Genomic DNA, 21,489 nt, shown 5'->3' with positions numbered 1-21,489 from the left:
AGAACATTTTTGTGTTATTTTGAAGTGTTAATCATGAAATAAATTGGTTGTGACGTATGTGGGATAAATAGATTTATATTAATTGTATTTATGGGCAAATTGAATGGAAATATAAAGATACGTTTTTGAATATTTCGAGTTCTTTCGGTTAATTTCGGTAAGATTCGATGTTCTATTGTTACTAGATAGTCAAATGCAATGAGTAGAATGATACCAATATTTGCAAAAGTATTGCATGTTGTAAATTAGTAAATATTGGTTAATATATGTTTTTAAAGTAATTATAATAAGAAAGATAATACAAAATATGGTAGAATTAATTTATTAGTACTAATTTTAATGTAAAAATAAATTATTTTGATAAAAGTAATTCTATTACATATGTATATATAACAAATTAATAATAATACCAAATACGTATATATTACAATACATTTCTTAGCTATTAACGGTTTATACCCTTATAAATATTTATTTAAAGATTGATAACAAAGTATGTTACATCGGCGATACATCAACCGGATCTTGTAGTACTTAACAAAGAAGCAGCAAATATTTGTTGCAAGATTCGAGGTATATCCTTGAGATCCATACAGACAAACGCACGTCCCGAGGCTATCTTCTTGGTTAAACTTAAAATTAAAAATATACATTTTTATCTGTATTTGTTTAAAAAGTATTCCAACATTTTACGAATATCAAACAATATACTTACTAAAAAGCTTGATCGCCTAAAGAACCAATAAATATAGCAAATGCATTAACATCTGAATTCGATGTAAGAATTTTTGTAAATAGCTCGGGACGAATACCATAACGTTCAAAATTGGCGTCCGACAGCACAACAACGATACATTCATCGGCGTCTTCTTTAGCTAGATTCGCGATCGCATGTTGAGTCGCCTCTAAAGTATTATCGCCAGACATGCAAAATTGTGAGTGTGCATGCATCGTCTAAAAAAAATGATATCGTTCGTAATACCGCACCCCACGTTTAATTGGAACAATGTTTTTTAACTACTATTACCTTTATTACTTCCAATCTACGCTTATTATTAGCCGGCGGTTGAGTATGCTTTACAAAAACAATATTATAGTCATCACCGGAATGGCCAACGATATCGTACTGAAACTTCCCTTCGTACCCACTAAACGCCTCCATTACCATAACACAAGCTTCCATTTCTCTATCAAGACGTCCATCATAGCCATTAAACCTATACATGCTACCAGAAACGTCCACTACTAATTTTAAACGCTTCGGTTTTGTCGGAGGAGTGCCGAGCTCAGGTTCTTTCTCCGCCCTTCTTCGGTAAATTGTTCTTTCCCCTGTTAATCCTTCGATTAATTTAGTATCGTCTAGCTCGCCGGAAGTTTGGTGCCTGCACCATTGACGTTCTTTACTTTTTGCCTGTAGACTATCTGTAAAACGTAATTGAAGCATTTTAACTTTATTAAAATAAAATAAATATTTCGTAGTTATAAATTATCTTTTCCAAGCATAAATATTTAATTCGAATGGCGCATTAAAGTTTATCAGATGTCTGATATATCTTTAATTAGTCTAGAAATCTATACTGATATAGCAATATTCGGATATATTAACCTATTATAGTTCTTAACGCTTTAACTTGCTTCTGAACAGCGTCACTGAATTGGGAATAAAGATTATGATCATATTCGCTCATATTAATTTCTCTTAGTCGCTGCTGAAACGCTTTAAGACCCATTTCTCTCGCTGCCTTTTTAATATGTTCCGGTACCGCGTTCTTTTCTTCGTCGCTAAGTTGATGCACCGTATGGCCAGCATCTAAGCGATAAGGTCCACCTTTTCCACCAAGACCAGCTGTGTCCCTTCCTGAAATTTTCATTGTATGTTTTATATTGCATCATCCTTTGTTGTGTTTAGTACATCACACACCATACCTCCGGTTCCTCCTGCCCATGTATTGCCTCCAACGTGCGGTTCGTTTTTGTCATCGATTTTACCATGTTTTGGACCACTAACATCCAAGCCAGAATACCTTTCTTTCGTCATTTGCAAATTTTCATTACCGTCTTCCAACATTCTTCGCCAAGCTCCAAGTGATTTTTCAATATTCGCTAGAGACACCTCCCAAAGGCGAACGCAACCACCTGCATCTACCGTTACAAGATCCTGATTTGATTTAAGAGCAATATACAAGTTATGCTTGTTTGGATACAAAAATTGAGTCATATTCGATACGGTGGATAGTCTAAGGATATAAATAATACGGTTAATAAGTACATATTTAATAATTATTGGACATTAAATTTAATCACATATACTTACTCTGGTACGGGTATATATCGTAGCTTCTGATTTACGATATCAACAATTTCTATATAACCAACGACCCCTAAATTTGCTCCAGTGTTTGGAAGAATATCATTAGGAACTTCACGAGCTGTAACCGTTCTAATAATTTGCCCATTATCCATAAAAACAGGGGGCGCGGAGCTTCTGCTCTGTTTTGGTCTTGGCCAAGTATGTAGTTCGTTAAAACTATCTAGATCAGGAAATCCAACAGCGATAGTGGCATAGGTATTGTTAGATACTAGCAATCTATTTGGAGAATCTATTTTCTGTTTCAGTGCTGCACTAAGTAGATTGCTGTTCAAGTTGCTGTCAGAGCAACTGAGAAATAAATCATTTTCAAAATTATTTTTGCTAGATTCTTCTACTTGTTGTAAAATATTTGGACACGGTGACGATTCTACAGATTTCTTGAGAATATATTTGTTTTGATTTCTACCTTGAATCAACCACCTTTTTTCTGATGGAAGTAAAATTGATTCTATTTCAAACGGTAAATTCACTATGTAGAAACACATGCGATTTAAATCGACCACTTCAATCTTGTTAGAATTATAGACATAGAAAACGATTTGATTATGGGATTTTATCAAATCCGTCTTCATTTTTCGATGAAAACTTGTATTTCTCAAGGCATTTGATATTTTATCCGATGCCATATCGAAGAAAGATAATATTTCTACCTTCTGAACGAATCCTTCGCCTAAATTCACTATTAAAAGAACATTGCTCTGAAAACAAACATTTTATACAATACGCTATAATAAAAAGAAATTCATTTGATATAAAGATTACTTACTGTTTCTTCGTAAACTAAAACGTTTTGATTTTTATCACTTGCCATAGTGAATCGAAGTCTATTGCTTCTTTCAGAATTTATTAATCCATGTAACGTAGTTTCCTGAACTTTATCTGATTCTTGAATCATGCTAAAGATCTTTAATGGATTCGTAGTAAGGACATTAATTACATCATCCTTTCCATCGGCTTTTGTACCTTTAATAACTGACAGACCTGCGACTACGGCGGTGTCACTAATTGGAATGGTCCAATAACTTTGTAATTCAGTAAATAAAGCTGATCTGGCTTCAACGCGATCTAAAGATAAAATCTTTTGACTTAAACTTATCGGTGGTTTTAACTTAATATATTTTTCCTGCACGCGTAGCACGTCCTGCTTATTAGAAAAATTCCAGGTAGCACTAATTTTGCTTTCCGGCAAAGATATTCTGCAAAGGAAAAGGAAAAAGAAATATTAAACGTTGTATTCTTTCTATGTTTTATTCTTGTTCTAAATACGTGTATATTATTCAAAAATAAAAATACATGTTAAACGTATAACTTTCATTTGCCCGAGGTAAAAGCTATTCTAACGGAATTCTTTTTATTAAATATCTTACTCTTTCGCTAACGCAATATTAGTAGAACTTGTTCCAATGGGAATCCCATGTTCGTGTAATACAGATACTAAAGTATCAAAAGTTTCCTCGCTATATCGATCGAAATCGAATACATTTCGCACCACCTTAGATAAAGGTTCTTGTGGGAATTTCTGAAAAAGTAAGTAAAAAAATTCGCCAATGAACGAAACATCACGGATTGAATAAAGCTTTGGATCGAGGTTCATATAAATAATAAACAATGATAAAAGCTCACCTCTAAATGCTTTACAATATTAACAACTTCCCGAGTCGAATATGGATACGAAACTAATCCTTGATCAGCCATATTTCGCAATTTTCCAAAAGCTTTTACCAATTTAAATATTATTTGCTCGTCTACATTCGGACCGTAACGTTTCAAAAGTTGAATTTCATTTTCAACGCTTGGATTATCGACCGTATGCGTACTGAATAGATCACCCAATGCTCCAAAGAAATCATTTCCCAAGAATGGAAAACCGGGTCTGTTTGCTAATATTATCATCTTAAAATCTGGATGAAGCAGTATTTTATTCGAATTTTCTTCGTCGGAACTTAGAGAAGATACTATACGTCTTCCATCTGATAATATCATTTCACCAGATTCGACTAAAGTCTGGAACCAGAAAGATCATAGAAAATGAAATTGTACGCATCAAATCTTAATCTTAAGACTTTGAGAAAACTTATGGTGGCATTAAAGTTCCGTAATCTTACTGGCTAAAGTTTCATAATTCAGGACGATATTTGGTTCAGCTATAAAGTGTGCGGGCAATAAAAAAATGTACTATTTCTTAGTCTCCAAAATATTAAATATAGAAATTGAAAGATTAAATTTAAACATCGTTACAGAGATCGTCTAAATTAAATTATTCGGAAACTATAAACCAGATTCATTAGCTGTACACGTCTCTTTTATGTGGGCTACTAATTTCTATGATAACATATCCGATATAACTTAGTTTGCACGTACATACCTTTAAAATACACGTAACATGGGTTGGAGCTTTGTCCGCTTCATCAACGACGAGCACGTGTCCTAATTTAACAGCTTGCACGAGTGGCGAGTCTTCGTACACAACTTTTCCATCCCTAACCATTGGTTGAAGAGTCAAAGTTTGAACAGTAGTGTCCCTGTGTAGTTGTATATATTCACGCGGCCTATTTAGAAGTTGTAACAATCGATCGACGATTTTATTTTTGCCGACACCCTGGTTTCCAACTAGCAACAGATTCTGTCCTAAACTAAAGTCTTGCAGTAGATTCTCCAATAGTGCAACGTGCTGCGGCACGTCGTAAAATAAAACATCAGGTACTTTTGTCAAAGCTGTCGTGTTGTATCGTTCGGTAACCGTATTACCAATTTTTACGGTATTCCCATTAATTTGACACTTGATATTCTGGTCCACCGTATTTTTCGTTGCAACGATACCTACGCTATTGCAGCAATCGTCCAGTGCTTGTTTCGCTATCGCTGGTAAGAAACGAGCCAGACAAGAGCGTTGCACTGCGCTATAAGCATCGTCAGTTTGGAACTTGTGCATCCTTTCTGCTATCCTCAGAAGCTGTCTCGTACTGAGAAAGCTAGCTAAGGACTGTAAAGTTGGATCGCTGGAGGATCGCAGTACGTGTGCCAATTCCAAAATGTTTAATAACGCCGTGGAAGGTTCCCCGTACTAAAAACAACACATGTCATCATTTGGTATACATGGAAACGTCTCTGTCAAATGTTAAAAGGAACGAACAAAAATGATAAAAAATACCTTTGATCGAACGATATGAAGCTCCTCCGACTTGGTGAGCGGCCTCATCTCGTGGAAAAGGAACAAACTGAGCAGCTCTGAATTCAACCATTGCCTCGAAGACGTGTTAAGCATCGGTGATTCTGCTAAAGCTATAATTCGAAACGATGGATGAATACGCAGCACACCTGATTCTTGCAGTTCTGCGTCAGATTTATTGTACTTCTCCTTTATCTCGTCGTAACGATCTGCTCTGATGAGTCTTTTGCCGTCGTGCAGCTGTAACTCTCGATCGTGAACCAATCTAAAAATGAATAAAACGAATAAAAGGACATTTGGAGAGCTTAAAATGTTTAAAGACAATGTACCTATGTACAATAGCTAGAGTGCTAGGATCGATTCTGTTAATTCCATCCAGTATAGCCAATTTTCCATGCAAAGCTGCATCGACTAGCGGCGAATTTTTCCAAACCGTATCACCATTGGACAATGTTGTCCGTTGTTGTATCAAGTCTCTAGATGTCATATCCTAAGAAGATATTTCAATTGTTTCAAATAAATTATATGTTTATTTAAAATTAATTTAGAGATGTGTACGAATATGTGACACTTGCCTGATACAATACGACAGGCTCGATTTCGTACCCCAATAAATTAGCTAACGTTTGTACAGTTATTGATTTCCCACATCCTTTTGGACCGATCAAACAAATATCAGAAACAACATGCGATTCTAACAAACTTATCAATAAATTATTCTGATAACTCGTTTCTACGTATTTACTTTCTTGTGCTTTTTCATTAATCTTTTTCGTGCCACAAGGAACCTATTTAAAACATACGATTGAAGTATGATGTGCAAATTTATAAATTCTTCTTTCTTAATAAGTCTACTCACGTTCAACCCTATTTCCCCTGAAGGATGCTTTATACTGACACTCATTGAATTGTCTTCTTCATTTTTCCTATCTACGTTTACATATTTTGAAATCATAACGTCGTGCATCGTTGGTTTCGGTATATTAAAAGTTTCGAGGATACTTTCGACGGACAATTGGCCCTCCTTTGCCAAAAATAGCTTATACGGATAACATCTGTAAAATATATCGTACACCGACAGGTATGGACACTTATCCTGCGGTTTACACACAAATTAGCAAATAATAGATTAAGTAAATCGAAATTCAGAATAAAGAAGAATTTAGGATAAACAATTTACCAGTATAATAGCAACCGATGTCAAATTATCGAGAGGAAAATCCGGAAGACCTAAGGACACAGCCTCTTGTGTAACGAAAGCGTGCGAGCACGATAATAATTGCTTTAATTTCACAGTATCAGTGTGCGTAACTAGATTTTTTAATGTGTTCAATTGCTCCTAAAAATTGCAAAAATGTTCAAATAAATTTCTCGAAAATTTCCCTAAATACTATTTTAGCTTGATATTTTGATAAATTTTTTTCTTTTACATGATGTAAGAAAATTTGTTTAGACTTTTTCTTGCGTGTCAATCGTACACAATGAGTGTACGAAGCATGCTGTTTACGATGACTTTAACTCTCAAGCAGAAGTTAATAATTCACGCTGCTTCGAATACCTCATAGTGAGCAAAGTTATGGTTACACTACTTCCGCGAGGTATTCGCATTATTTCCATTTGCCAGAGAACCGCATATCCTGCATAATTGTGAACAAGTCCGCGTACGGAATGTTACACCACAATTTGTTTGAAACAGTCCACGCGAGTGATTAGCACCAAGAGAGCTTTCCAGTGCGCGCCAAGTACGATAATAACTACCACTCGGCACGAAACTCTCTAGATAGCTTACAGATTTCTATCGGAAAGTTTCAATTGGACTACATTCTCAGACCTATCGGCGCGATTATCGCGGTTTCCGGGAAAATACGATTGCTTTAACAATCCCCGGAATAGATCTGGCGAAAAAAGCTGAAACTACCTTGATATCAATTCAACTTCCATCAAACCTTTCTTATATCCCTATTTTCGTTAAGAACAGAAAGAAACAGCTCTTGAAAGATTTCATTGTTGCTACTGTATTAATACTTAAAAAGTTTAGAGGATTTTAATTTTCAAAAATTTAGGAAGTACATACATGATAGATTACACGATTGTTTTTTTCATTAATTAATATTTTGATTAATGTTTTATTATTATATTTTATTTTATTAATATTTTATTATATTTAATTAATATTTTATTAATATTATATTTTAATATTTATATTTCATTGATTAATATTTTGTATTAATTATCAATACCTTAAGATTTTGATATGTCAGAAACAACCATATAAACTTCCGTATATCGTATATTTTTGTATTGTTATTAAAAACATTTACAAGTACCATAGAAACGTTATGATCGTAGAATGACTGTCTTATAGATTGTTTCTACTTGTTCGTAAGGACATTAAAAGCAAATTCTCGTGATATTACGTTGTATTAATTAGCGATTATTGTATTAATTTTCGTAAAATTGTAATAAATGATATCACGAAAATGTTCCTTTAGTGGGGGCAAATAGAAATAATTTACATTAAGCAGCCATTCTATAGTCATAAAGAATCATTTCTATGGTACTTGTAAACGTACGTAGAAAAAGCAATTACTTTCTTAGAAACGGAAAAGTTGGATATGTTTCGAACGAATCGTTACCGAGTATGCGTTCATTACAAGGTTCTTTTTGTCTCTTTCAATTAAAACTTAAAGTTTCTATTAATGAACATAGATCACGATTGCATGTTAAATTGCATTATTACTTGGCGTTTGATGTCACTTCCAATAACTCATGAAACGAATGCAATTTAAAGGAACTGCTGCAGTGTTGAATAACTGCAAACTTTTTTACAAAAGTTATATTCTGAGATAAGATCGACACTGTTCATTCCTTTGTAAATAACGATACATGTCTCTGATGTAAGTGACAAACTTTCGGAAACTTCTTAAAATACTCTGACCGATTATGACATCAATGTCTTGTTCGAAACTGCAATCACGCGATTATAGCCTCCAATAAATCATTGAGGTTCAATGCAGAGTTCATAAATCATGTACTATTACACAATAATCGGCAGTTCTCTATCTTAACTATGTAAAATATTTGTGGAGGATTAGTCGTGACTCATGTGCCGCTACATATTCGACCCTTACAAAAATGTCACAATTATGCAATATAAACCATACCATACCATGATTTATTGTTCAATTATTCCCAATAATTTTCATCATTCTTTTTAAACTAAATCTTTAAGACTACATCGCAAATATAGGAGGTTTAAGAAAGAATCCTATAAATTCGTTTATGTAAATTCATAAATGGAGCATTAAGAATAAAATTAAATACATATGTAACTCGTTAAGACTAAGTATATATGTAATTCCAGCAAAGTAATTCGCTGTTAAAAAGAGACATGAGCATAGAATATTCAGTGCACAACTGATTTCATTATGTTACCTGAGTTTGATTTGGAAAAAATAAATTTCTCCACTTCTGTATGATTGATACAGTTTCTTGGAAGAAATTAATACTATAAAGTCACATTTTAAAAAAGTAGTGTTTTGCTCTCAACTTTTGAAATAATAATACCAACTTTCAACTAAGTACCAGGTACCAAAACTACTTTCAACCTACGCTATACGGATATGTTTTAAAGCAAAACAGATCTTCTACGTGTAAACTTATTGGTTCGTAAATAGCACTGCATGATGCGAAATTTTAGAAGGTACTATTGGAAGCTTTGTCGTCTCGTCACGAAGAAACGCCCTAAGGTAGTTAAATACCCCTTAATTATATTTGACTTTTTATGTGACCCTTGCCACGAATATTATTTACTTTTTCCAATTTGCAAACGATACTAAACGACGCTAAAGCGTGTAAGGTTCTTTGGTCGCGATGTCTCGTGCCGGCACCATTTCCAACTGCTCCTTCACGCGCAGGATAATGGGTGTCGAATTGACTCTCGATAAAACCGGATTTATTCTGACGCTGCGACGTATTGAATTTCAGTAGGAAGTCGCGAACAGGGATGAAACAGGGATGATACATGGCGATGCACAAGTATTAACGAATAAAGGCTCGCTACACAAATAGGGAAACACATTTCCGCGAATAATCGAGCTAACGTGTAGAAATTAATTATCGTTGAGCATATCGCATGCAATTGATATAACAAAATAATGCATTATAATCGAATAAACAAAAGTAATACGAGTGTTTATAAAAGAATTAAAAATAATTCAGTTACATGCTGTTAGTAAGTATACGTATGAATAATGGATAATTACCTTTAGATGATGTAAGTACTTGTATTAAACATGTTGGGATTTTTAATAAAATTCTATCACTAGAAACAGTATATTATATCATTTATGATAAATGTTTTAATAGTTGATTAATCTATATAGATTTATAAGATTCCTGTTAGAGATAGTCTTGCAGCAAAAGATGATATTAGTTTTAAAAAACATTATGTTATGGAGATCTGATGTAAATTAAACAGTTGCTAATATGCATGTAATGATATGACTGATTAAATACTGTTTTTAGTCATCTACCAATGATTCTTGCGAGGACGTGTGAAACTCTTTGCAAACGAGACTCGGTATCACTACGTGCAACTTTAATCGGCTAGGAGGACACCATATCGCCGATGATGCTTTTTCTTTCATTTCATTTTTCGATTCATCTCCGTCAGACTTTGGAAACGTTTTTGCGCTATTTAACTTTTCGTTCAATTCTTGAAACTGTTCCCTCGTATTCTTTATCTTGGGCAAGCGACTTTGCGTCATTTTATTTTCTTCCTTTCTAAGGCGTTCTGAATTACGCTCTCTAGGTAATTTGTTGTTTCTCATCGTTATTCGTTCTCTATCTTCGAAAGGATCACGTTTCAAACGGGGAAGTCTCCTCTTGGTAGCACTCCATTTTTGTTCCTCCTCGTCAGATGACCTTTCCGCAAAGTGGTCTTCCAAATCGCTCTTGAAATTTTGCGTTTTCCCAGACAAATCCAACCACTGGAGGACCCTTTCAAATAATGGATTCCAAAAAGTATCGGATGTCCCCTCCGTTTGTCTACATTCTGTTATATTCAGTTTAAAATCTGGCTCTGACTCTGATGTTCTTCTTTCACAAATATCACTTTTAAGAATTTCTTTGTCGATGAAAAATACTGGGTCTTCTTTCATTGCTTTATGACAGCGATACTTCTTTTTAAATTTTCTATTATTACTTAGGATAGATTCTAAGATACTAGTATCGGACGTACTAGTCGAAATTCTGGAACAAGGAGGTGCGGATAGTTTGCGATATATCTGAGAAGTTTCTTTGGCTTCTGAAAGACCGTTGCTAACTACCATCTGCAAGTTTGTGAAACAATTGTTCAGTCGATCCAGCCTCGATTCCAACTGTTGATACTCCGTTGAGTAACTTTTATTCCTTGATATACGTGAACGTCGACGTGATTTGGAATGGATCAATGGATCATCGGGTGATAAGATCGCGTGTCGAATGCCGTCCACCCAGATAGTACGGACGGATATTGGTCTTTCTGATGACGACCATATTGCTGGCATTGTTCAATTATAATTTACTTATTAATTTAACAATAATATACAAGAAAGAAACACATCGGAAATTTCAAATTATTTTTTAAAATGTAATTAATACGTATAGTATTAACACGAGCAATTTGCATTAAATGATGTAACGTTTCTCTTTTACAAATATTTTCTAGTTTGCCATATTTCTTATTCTTAAAATTTTTAGATACAAAAAGACGTTTTGTATTATCTTGTTTCTCAAGCATATATCTTGATTATTGATAATTCTTCTTATATTAACAACGCGTGTTGAACTTGTGATTCGACCGAATTCCGACGTATTGACTCCCAGTTAAACAGGAGGACAAACAAGGTTCCACTGCTCTCGCGACACGCGATCTAAACTACGATGACTGTGACCATAGCGCAACTACGAACAGTTTATATAGGAAGGAAACCGGCTCCGGAAGGGATGGCCGACTGGAGGGGTTTGTGCGACCTCCGCACCCCATACCTAACGATACGACGCTACATAAATCAAGTAAAACTTTAGTAAATTACACGCGCCACGATCTTCTCTGAGCCGCGCCAGTAATTACTGAGCGTTGTCACATAAAACCTATAACTCACGAACTTCTAAATCCCTATATTGTTAATAAGTACTATAACTAAATGTATACTCAGAAAGAGTTGCGTTGTATAATTTTATAATTTTATATATATATATATATATATATATATATATATATATATATATATATATATATATATATATATTATTTTCACTGAACTTATTGAATAAATTATTTAATGTAAAAATTCTGCACAATATATTGCATAATGCACGTATTATGTTTTTTTGATGAGGTGAACAGTAATTTTACATTATAATTTAATCGTAAAATTCTTTTTATATCATTTTTAATATTAGTAAAATTATTTTAAGTGAAATTATGTAGGATACCTGATTTATTAATTAAACATACTCACTTCAAAACTGGGAGGTGGAATATGTCTGGCTTGAAACCTAGATCTAAGAGGAGGATCAAGTGGATGGCCAGGATATCTTGGTGCTGGCATACCCAGTGCAATAACTCTAAAGTCTTCGCTAACTCTAACTAGTCTCCAATTATCTAATTCCTCCTGGCTGTATGTCTAAAAAAAAGTACACATTTACTAAATCCATTAATCAATAGTAACAAATCAATGCACATATACAGATATTAATACCTTGAGTAACTTATCATAACGTGTTGCAGGGACAAGAAATCTCCCATCCTCTAAATGCATTTCACGGTTTTCCAATAAATTATTCAGAACAGGAAGAACATTTCTTTCAGCTTTCTCTACACCTTCAATAATAAGAATCCTTCCATTTGTTGCAGCCCTTACAGCACTTTGATCATGATAATAAGCAGTGCCACTTCTTATTTCTCTCCGCTGTTTTAGATCTGCTTCTGTTGTATCCCTTGAAAGTGCTATAAATTCTACTTCACGGTCTGTGAATTCAAGAAAAGCAAGAGCTAATTTTCTACGTCTAGTCCCTGGACCTCCAATTAAAAAAATATCTTGAGATAAAACATCTTTTTGAAGCATCCATTTTAAATGCCTTAATGTAGATGCATCCTCATTTTGAGTAGATAGATTTAACACTGTTTGCATAAAAATCACTGTTATAATGCTTTCCTTCAGGAACAAAATAAATAATGTAAGGAAAATACTTATTTAACTTACAGTATTTTCTAGGCACATACTCAGGCTTTTTTGGTGCTTTCACTGTTTTTGAAACTTGGCCAATACTAACAATCATATTATTATCTAAAGTTAAAATGAAATAATTAAACTACAGTGATATCGCCATATCACAAGTAATTGATCTATTTTAATTTATGATACCTGATTTGCAACGTGCAAATAATAAAAGGTTAGAACGAAATACATTAGATCTCGTTAAAACTTTATGATTAGTTGACATGCGATGAAAATGACATAAAACGTATAACATTGTTTTATTTTAATTTATTTCACATTACAGTTTAAAAAGAATTATAGAAAAGATATTCTTTTTCGTAAAAATATATACGTATACTTATAACGATATATATACATATGTATATAGATTATTATGATTGTATAATGAACTGATTACCGTGACCAAAGTTTGATACAAGTTAATACAAAAATGAACACAATAAAATACTTCATAATACTATTTTTCTCAATATTTTTATATTATAATATATATTTCAAATAAACAAGAAATCTAAATGTCTTCATATAATACTTTTGTAAGGTTACATGATATAAATTCATACCGGTTTATATTACACAAAAAAGGAATTTGACAATAGCCTAATTGACTGGAAAATTGTACTTTTGCTCGAGGAGAATTGTACTTAGAACACATGTTATAATTTGAATATTTATTATTTATTTCATAACTGAGTATTGTGTAAGTCATGAAGTAACGTATTATTGATTTAATATATTTGTAGATATATAATAAATAAGAAATGTAAGAAACAAAGAAATGTTTATATATTATGATATACCGTTTTTATTATTACACTGAGGAGTGTTACAATAATTCTAAAGACTATATTGAAATTAACATATATATGTTACAGTTGCCTAATGTTTTAGCTCGACAAATTAGCTGTATACAAAACAAACAGTATTGCTGTAATTTATGATTTCCAAAATATCTAAATATAAATAAACTTTGTACTTGATAATAAACACTTCCAAGCAGTGAATTTCAAATAAAAGTGCTTATAAAATATTTGTGTCAAATAATTAAAGTATTACATTATGTTTCATTTCCTATTTCATTAAATTTATATCATCCGTTTACCTTCAAATTAGTGTTTCTCTTAAGTGTCATTGTTCTGTATAGCAAATCATAGCATTAAGTACTTTATGCACAATATAAAATGTAAATAAATTACTCTTAAATTAATATCTATACAGTATATCAAGCGTTACAAAGATTTACATTTCAATTCCTACATGTTATTCATTTAATACTATTTAGGTAATAAACTGGAAATGTAAACCCATTTCAGAAAAACAGCACCCTAATAATAAAGCAAATCTCGTGATAAGCCATAAAATTATATGTTTAGTTACCTGTATTACTTGACATTTTCCAGTAACGCTTTATAACAACTTGTATAATCAAAATCTTTTATGCATTTTACAAGAAAAAATATTACCTATTCACCATCAAATTTGTGTTTGACGACATTGAATTTAAATGACCAGAAATATGCAATTAATAAATAATTTCAACACACACACACACATATATATATAAAAAATATATAATATGATTAAATAAAATATATTTATTATTTTTAGACTTTCGAACAAAAAACAAAATTTGTCGGCTTTGTCATTATTAACTAAATATTTTAATGAAACTATGATTATCCTTATAGGTAATCACCCACAATTCGGTTTTTTTTTTATCCTATTCTATTTCAGAAGCAACCTATTCAATTCTCATTAAAATATGCAAATTAGGAATGCCATTATGTCATTGCATATTAAGTTACACATAGGAATCAAGAGAATAAAATATCTCTTATACATTACACTTAATAAAATATTTTTCTTCTGTCCAATTTTAAATATTCCTCTAAAAAAAGGGAAATAAATTTTAAATGAAAATATAACTATAAATACAAAAAGCTAAATATTAATGTTCATTTAATATCAGAAAATTTAAGAAATTACCTCTACAAAGTCATCTGTTCTCCTAACATTGGCAGGATAATAATCAACAATTAAAGGGCGTGGTCTTTGACCAATACCAGATGGTTGTTGTAATCCACATGTCTGTTCTTCATTTGTAATTACACTTACTAAAGTGCTCACTACCTTTTCGTCAAGTTGCGACATTGCTTTATTCGGCGTTTTCATACGTCTCAAGAACAACGCATTCCATTTCTGTCTTAAATGTAAAAAGAATCTAGCAGTTTCTGGATCGAGTTTAAATACTACCCAATCGTCGAGTTTAAAAATCGTTCCTTCATTACTTTCATCAACTTCAGAATCTGATTCACTCTCTGGTACGGCTATAAATAAAAAATCATGACATTAAAATATATTAATAAAATGTACTATATTAAGTAGTCAGATACCACATACACTCAGCTTCATAAATTACGTCTACGGACAATCTTGATGGTCCACAGAACAAAGCTACTGTTATTGGATTGATCAAAGTAACCATTTTAACATGACAAAATCGTCCTGTACGACTCATTTCTTCATAAAGTAACCAATCACAGGGCAAAGCTTCTACATTAGCTGCATATGTTTGAGTGGATGTCATCCTTGGTGATTTTGGACAATCTCTTAAAGTTGATGATGGATGAAAAAATACTTTCACTTCTTTCCTACAAAATTAACAATCAAAAATGTAAATAAATACTATATTATATAAAAATATAATACTGAAAAAATTAAAGAAGCAACGTACTGTGTTCTTAGTTGCAAATGCTCTCTGTCTAGCCTTATTAGGTTCGGATATAAACCAGCAGTCAGAGCTGCTTTCACTACGGCCCAATTTTCAGAATTAGAATTCAAGTCTCTAATGTCTCCTGGCCCTCTTGCTCTAACAAATCCAGATGCACGAAGCTGACCAAGCAGTTGTGTACGCATTCCAACTATCATCTCCATTACAGCAGCCGAAATAAAATTTTGTTCGCAAAATGTGCGTTCTTTGCCACTTGCACGTGCATTCTGCCACCCTTGGAAAGCACGTAAAACTGCCATATGATCGGAATATGTATTAGTCGCAAATCTCTTACGAGCCGCAGTTGCAGCTCTCTTTTGTGATGGTTGCAGGGGTAATACGAAGGGATCTCTGAAAATCGTTTTTCAAAATAATATTGAGTTATTTAACATATACTTAAAAGTCTAAATCCTTACTTACTTATATGCTAAACTACATACAATAGTCAAGACAGGATCTAAGCATTTTAAAACCACAGCATACAATAACATTTTTCCAAGTCTTGGTTCAACTGGTAAATCAAGCAAATGACTTCCTAATTCAGTGAGATCTTCCCATGGATCTAATGCGTCGATAGTCTTCAATAATTGAACTGCATTTCTTGTTATTACATTAGAGGGTGGTTCCAATGCTCGATCTAAAAATTCTGCGATAGGTGTATTTCCTGGAGCTAAATGTTTTGTGTACAAACACAGTTCTTGTAGTGGTGATCTTAAGATTTCTGGAGTTTGATAAGGCTCCATGTTACTATATCGAACCGAAGAAAATAGCCTATAACAAATCCCTTTTCTACATCTCCCTGCTCTACCTTTACGTTGTTTTGCACAAGCTTGGGAAATCCAATTGGATCTAAGTGTACACACTCCCGATAATGCATCGAACGATTTTTCTTTAACTTTTCCTGGATCAATAACATATACAACATCATCAACTGTGATACTTGTTTCAGCGATATTTGTTGAAAGAATAATTTTCCGAGATCCCGCGGGACTTGGCTTAAATACTTTTTTTTGATCACATGTTTGCATATTTGAATGAAGTACATACAAATTATAGCGTAAACCCTTATTCATTTCCTTTTCTTCATTATTTATCTTTTCTCTCATAGTTACGATATCATCATATCCTGGTAAAAATATTAAAAGAGAACCAGGAGGCATCTTTAAGTGGATGTGCAAAATTAATTGTAAGAGGAGATCATAATTGATTTTATCATCATTAAATGTATGTTGATATACATCTAATAAAAATTTATCTTCTTCCGAAAGTGAAACATCTTTAACATGTACTTTTGTTTCATCCTGTAGTGTACAATCATAAGTTTTCATATATGCTTCTATTAACTCGGCACATTCAGCTTGATTCATATTCTTTGCCCAATCTAATGCAGTCCATTCATTGGCTGCTCGTAGGTTTAAATTTGCACCTAAATTTAAAAGCTGTTCTGTGGTATTTATACATCCTTTTCCTGCGGCAATCATAAGCGGAGTTACGAATGTCGCGGAATGTTGATAATCTACCGAAACATTTTCGGAAAGTATGAAATATAAAAGTTGTGCAAATTTATCTTCGCCTCCGCATAACCATGCTTCAGAAATACTTTTATCCATTTCTTCGGCTAGCCACGGTTCTAATTTTATTTTTTCAGGAACTGGCTCATTCTGTTGTGCTAAAATTGGAGCAGGCAATATACATCTTTCATTCATAGTATTTGATCCTGATTGTTGAGGTTTATATTGAGTCCAAGTTTCTAACATTTTATGTTGATCTTTTTTATCCATAAACTCTTTTCTCTCTGAAAGCATTTCTTTCGTCATATAACCCGTCATTTTTAGAACATCTTCTAGAAAATACGTATCGACATCATATGATCTTCCCAAGACATTTACAACTGCACATTTGTTAAAATATTTAACAAAAATGTTAACATCCAATGTGGCGCTCATAAGCACAAGTTTAAGAGATTTATGCTTTTGTATTGCATCTTTTAATGCTATTAAAAGAAAATCGCAAAACCTATCGCGTTCGTGAACTTCATCCATGATAACATGTGTGACAGTACTTAAAGCAGAATCTCCTGCCATAAGAGTTCTAAGGAGAACACCATTTGTACAGTATGTTAAAAGAGTTTTTGGGGCAACTCTACTTTCAAGCCTTATTTGATAACCGAACGTTTGACCAATTTTTTCATCTCTTTCAAATGCTACTCTTTCAGCCACTGAAACAGCTGACAATCTCCTTGGTTGAGTGCAAATAATTCTACAAGGTTGTTGCCTTTGTTGGCAATGTTCTAGAATAAATTGAGGAACTTGGGTAGTTTTACCACTACCTGTTTCCCCTCCTATTATGACTACCTGATTCGTATTTAATGCATCAAGGATATCTTCCCGAAAGCTAAATATTGGGAGTGCTTTACGATAATTTAATACATCAAAATTAGTTTTCAATTGTGGTATTTGAGGCACGCTGTTATTTAATCGACCCATTGCTTTTGTATTTGTATTTACTGAAACTAAAAGTTATAGATTACAAGCTCAATTTCACGATATAATTACATATACTTTGGATATATATATCAGAGTACCATCTGTATTAGGAGGCCGTTCTCGTTCAATCGGTGGTAACAAATCCTGACATTCTTTATGGTTTAGTGGAAAAGCCTGTAATAAATTATATATACTTTGTCTTGATGCTTTTTGTAATTTTATTACAGCATCAGCTTGAACTATTGTTGATCCTTCTCTTTTGTACACAGTTAAAAAGCGATTTGTACCTTTACTGTTAAAGGAAAATTTATATTTATTTATATTCATTACCTATTACATTGAAATTGAAATATTTGAATTATTTTTAACTCACCCTCTACTTTTAGATTTTAATCCAAGTTCATGTGCTAATTTATGAATATAGGCTCTTTCTTCCGCAGTATACGAAGATGGAAATTCTAATTCTTTTTGATCATGAGTTTCCAATAATTTTTTAAGCGTTAAATTTACTGCAATTCTAGTATCCTCCCCAATAAGAGGGGCTTTCTTACTGCGGTTTCTGCGTGGCATTATATATATCTAATAAATATTTCTGAAATATAAAATAACCAATAAATATTTTAAATCAAATCTTTTTCAATCTCCTCTTAAAATATATTGAGCAGAATCAAATTTTGTTTTATTTTAAAATGTAGTTAATTCCATAAAATTTTGAAAGAGTAAACAGTATGATAACAGTCATATGATAACGACCTTGATAAAAGCAGACAAAAATATAAATAAAATAAAATAATTATAAAATTGATGTATATAATTGCATATAAACGAAGTTAGATGTGTATAATTTGATGAACTTTTTATATAAACTCACATAATTTCGATAATTCCGTTAATGTACATGAATTGTATTTAAATCCAATATGTACTTGATAAACTAATACTAATAAATACTACAACAATTTGTAAAAGTTATGTTTCATAAAAGTACATCATATTTAAGTAATGACCTTAAGTAAGTAATGACAGCGAATAATATTTACGTTCTTTTTAATTATGAACTCCCTCTACACGAGCCTAGAAAATTATTTAGAACAGTTTGTATCGATATAAACCGTATTCTACTAGATTCACGGTCGGGTCATGTTTCTATGTTACCAATCTGAACGAAATATCAACAAAGTTAACGTAGTTCAACAACAGAGCGCGTTTTGATCGTTTTTCACGAGAGATCCGCAAACAGTGAAAGCAGGCACACGGTTAAATGCTGTTCCAGTAAACAATATGGCCGGTTTAGTTTGGTGCGCGGGTTATGTCGTCTCTATCATATTTTCCGAGTGTTTATTGTGCTTTATCAAGGATTAGTTGTTTTCGGTAAGTACATATTTTATAACGAACATATACTCTTACGTAGAGAAGTCGAATGATTAAGATTTACGACGAAAGGTTTTGGTACCTGATGATTGACGATCACAAGTGTGCCTTTCCGTCAATTACTGTCTGTGTTTAAAGATATCGGTGAAATCTTACAAAGATTTTCGACTCACTTCTAAAGAATTTATACACGTGTTTGTGTATCGTATATACTTTTAGATGTTGAAAACACTTCAACGACAGATAAATTATACATTTTAAAAAATTTCAACACGGATAAGAATGACGGTTGAGATTTTAAATCCTGCGATGCAAAACGATATCATCGAACTTTTCTTTCACCTTCGTATGGCTGTCGTATTAAACAGGCCAACCTATTGTGGATCTGTTACGTTATCTGTAAACTTGGCCAAAGTTCCAGTTTTCTATTGGCACTTTTCCTATAAGGTTTGCGATAACGATTAAACTTCCTGACAACGTAAGCGAAGCAACAGGTTTTTTGCTGAGAATCTGCCGATGACCTCCCATTTTAGTACTCACCAGCAGACTTAAACAACTCAGATCTAATCATTTTACACATATCTTGTTATCTTTTTGCACATTTGACAAATTATATATTTAAAAAGTATATATATATATATGTAATAGAAAAATAATTACTTCTCGAAGTATTTAATCGTAGTGAATCTCTAAATGTTAAACGAGTAATTGAACTTGTACCATATTTCATATTGATATACAATTATTTTAAAATGTTTCGTTATATATAATAATATGTATTCTGAATAGATACTTTGAATGCAGTTATTACTCGTTAATGATGAAACGATATATTTTTTAGGATACACTGAGAGGATATGAATTTTTCAGTATTTAATATCTTCAATATGAAATTTAAATTAATTCAAAATGAAACTTAAATATGATTTGAAATTACATTGGATTGTAAATATAATTCTTCTGACGCGTATATTTAATGGCTTACTTATTTAAAATGCGATTATGTAGGAGATAGCACATGTTTTTATTACGAGAATATTATTATCTGAATCTTAAATATACGTTTACTTAAATATTTAATATCGAACTAACGTCTATAAAAATTTATGTAGTCTAGATCTCGAATGAATTATCATTGATATGTCATCGAGTATGTATATTAATTATGAAATCAGAATATGAAAATGTATTTAAAAGTACAGTAATACAATAACACATTTACATAAATAATAAAGAATATATCAAATTAAGTGTAAATATTCTGTACGCGCATGCGTACAGCATGTAGCCATGATCAAGACCCAAATTTAAGGTTCGTTGCAAAACACGCCGAATAAACCGTGTAAGATATTAACGCGAATGTCGACATCACGTGCATTACGAACAAATAAAAACGATAATCATAAGATTATCAGATTCATGTAATATCAAGTATCAATTTATTTATGCTCGATGCAATCGCTACGTCTCATAACTTTTATAATGTACAAAATTACACGTGTAATTGAAATTTATGCAATTACTTAACGATCATAAATGGAAGGAAATTGTATAAAGCATTGCAAAATAGATTTGTATTCCTACAGATTACGTTCATCATGCACATGTTACACGAATGTTTACGATTCAAGATCTATATACATCGAAATAGCGCGATCAACGCGAAACGCATCGAAACCATGGTCAATTTAATATCAGAGCTACCAGAGTCAAAATGACGAACCGATACGTAGTTTTTTCGCAGCAAAAAGAGATAGAGATTTCCATAGAGATTTGAATGATTTTTCCTTTCCTTTTTTTAAAATAAATTGACGCGAGCTTATTTTTCTCTTTGACACCTTTCGTGACAGTTCTGGCGTTAATTTCGGTTACCAGCCGTTTACCTTCTTTGTTGGTTTCGCGAGAACCGAAATCTATCCCATTGCGTCAGTGTTCTTATTTCGGACGTTGCTGAAAGTCCGTGACTTGGTACATTGTTTTTCTCGGCGAGACGGATGTTTAATTCATTCAAAAATTGCCAGAGGCAAGAATTGGCACGGGGCGAGAAAGAAAGA

The 21,489-nt window shown here is 32.6% G+C and overlaps 3 protein-coding genes across 9 annotated transcripts in view; 1 reads left to right on the top strand and 2 right to left on the bottom strand.

Annotated features, from left to right (window-relative positions):
* Positions 1 to 306: 306 nt before the first annotated feature.
* Positions 307 to 13,967, bottom strand: LOC126915881 (von Willebrand factor A domain-containing protein 8). 5 transcript variants are annotated; one of them, XM_050720991.1, is made up of 19 exons: positions 13,372 to 13,967; positions 12,791 to 12,874; positions 12,287 to 12,708; positions 12,047 to 12,211; positions 6,721 to 6,879; positions 6,400 to 6,636; positions 6,116 to 6,328; positions 5,870 to 6,030; positions 5,523 to 5,805; positions 4,737 to 5,435; positions 3,995 to 4,375; positions 3,739 to 3,890; positions 3,138 to 3,567; positions 2,315 to 3,069; positions 1,927 to 2,237; positions 1,607 to 1,858; positions 1,028 to 1,422; positions 716 to 954; positions 307 to 632 (listed from the first exon to the last, which is right to left on the bottom strand). In XM_050720991.1, the coding sequence occupies exons 2-19, from the start codon at positions 12,864 to 12,866 to the stop codon at positions 515 to 517; spliced, it is 5,448 nt and encodes a 1,815-aa protein (XP_050576948.1). In that variant the 5' UTR covers positions 12,867 to 12,874; positions 13,372 to 13,967; the 3' UTR covers positions 307 to 514. The 5 variants fall into 5 exon arrangements, with proteins under 5 accessions (XP_050576948.1, XP_050576946.1, XP_050576949.1 ...); XM_050720989.1 differs by lacking the exon at positions 13,372 to 13,967 and adding an exon at positions 12,953 to 13,126; XM_050720992.1 differs by lacking the exons at positions 12,047 to 12,211; positions 12,287 to 12,708; positions 12,791 to 12,874; positions 13,372 to 13,967 and adding an exon at positions 9,806 to 10,975.
* Positions 13,968 to 14,383: 416 nt separating this feature from the next.
* On the bottom strand, positions 14,384 to 19,109 carry LOC126915884 (3'-5' RNA helicase YTHDC2-like). Of its 2 annotated transcripts, none has more exons than XM_050721010.1 (8): positions 18,936 to 19,109; positions 18,438 to 18,656; positions 18,163 to 18,356; positions 15,999 to 18,090; positions 15,543 to 15,929; positions 15,209 to 15,459; positions 14,795 to 15,135; positions 14,384 to 14,696 (listed from the first exon to the last, which is right to left on the bottom strand). In XM_050721010.1, the coding sequence occupies exons 2-8, from the start codon at positions 18,632 to 18,634 to the stop codon at positions 14,685 to 14,687; spliced, it is 3,474 nt and encodes a 1,157-aa protein (XP_050576967.1). In that variant the 5' UTR covers positions 18,635 to 18,656; positions 18,936 to 19,109; the 3' UTR covers positions 14,384 to 14,684. The 2 variants fall into 2 exon arrangements, with proteins under 2 accessions (XP_050576967.1, XP_050576968.1); XM_050721011.1 differs by having other exon boundaries at positions 15,999 to 18,084.
* A 168-nt stretch (positions 19,110 to 19,277) lies between these two features.
* Positions 19,278 to 21,489, top strand: part of LOC126915882 (phospholipid-transporting ATPase ID) — a 73,498-nt gene continuing 71,286 nt past the window's right edge. The window contains exon 1 of one of the 2 annotated variants that reach the window (XM_050720996.1): positions 19,278 to 19,435. The gene's annotated coding sequence lies outside the window, so the exon portion shown is untranslated. The remainder of the gene's footprint in view (positions 19,436 to 21,489) is intronic. The other variant, XM_050720997.1, reaches the window with a different exon arrangement.

This window comes from Bombus affinis, chromosome 4 (genome assembly GCF_024516045.1).
Source record: "Bombus affinis isolate iyBomAffi1 chromosome 4, iyBomAffi1.2, whole genome shotgun sequence".
Taxonomy (NCBI): Eukaryota; Metazoa; Arthropoda; class Insecta; order Hymenoptera; family Apidae; genus Bombus; species Bombus affinis.
The sequence above is the reverse complement of the archived record's forward strand: the minus strand, read 5'-3'. Positions and strand labels throughout refer to the sequence as shown.

What these genes read in the sequence shown, in the direction of transcription:
- LOC126915881 (XM_050720989.1), bottom strand. Translation starts at nt 13,061, where the DNA reads ATGTTATACGTTTTATGTCATTTTCATCGCATGTCAACTAATCATAAA. An exon ending in ACTCTAGCTATTGTACATAG is followed by an intron (nt 5,806 to 5,869) that starts GTACATTGTCTT and finishes ATTCATTTTTAG; the next exon opens with ATTGGTTCACGATCGAGAGT. An exon ending in AGCGTTAAGAACTATAATAG is followed by an intron (nt 1,423 to 1,606) that starts GTTAATATATCC and finishes TACGTTTTACAG; the next exon opens with ATAGTCTACAGGCAAAAAGT.
- LOC126915884 (XM_050721010.1), bottom strand. Translation starts at nt 18,634, where the DNA reads ATGCCACGCAGAAACCGCAGTAAGAAAGCCCCTCTTATTGGGGAGGAT. An exon ending in TTAAAATCTAAAAGTAGAGG is followed by an intron (nt 18,357 to 18,437) that starts GTGAGTTAAAAA and finishes TTCCTTTAACAG; the next exon opens with TAAAGGTACAAATCGCTTTT. An exon ending in CATTTGCAACTAAGAACACA is followed by an intron (nt 15,460 to 15,542) that starts GTACGTTGCTTC and finishes TTAATTTTGTAG; the next exon opens with GAAAGAAGTGAAAGTATTTT.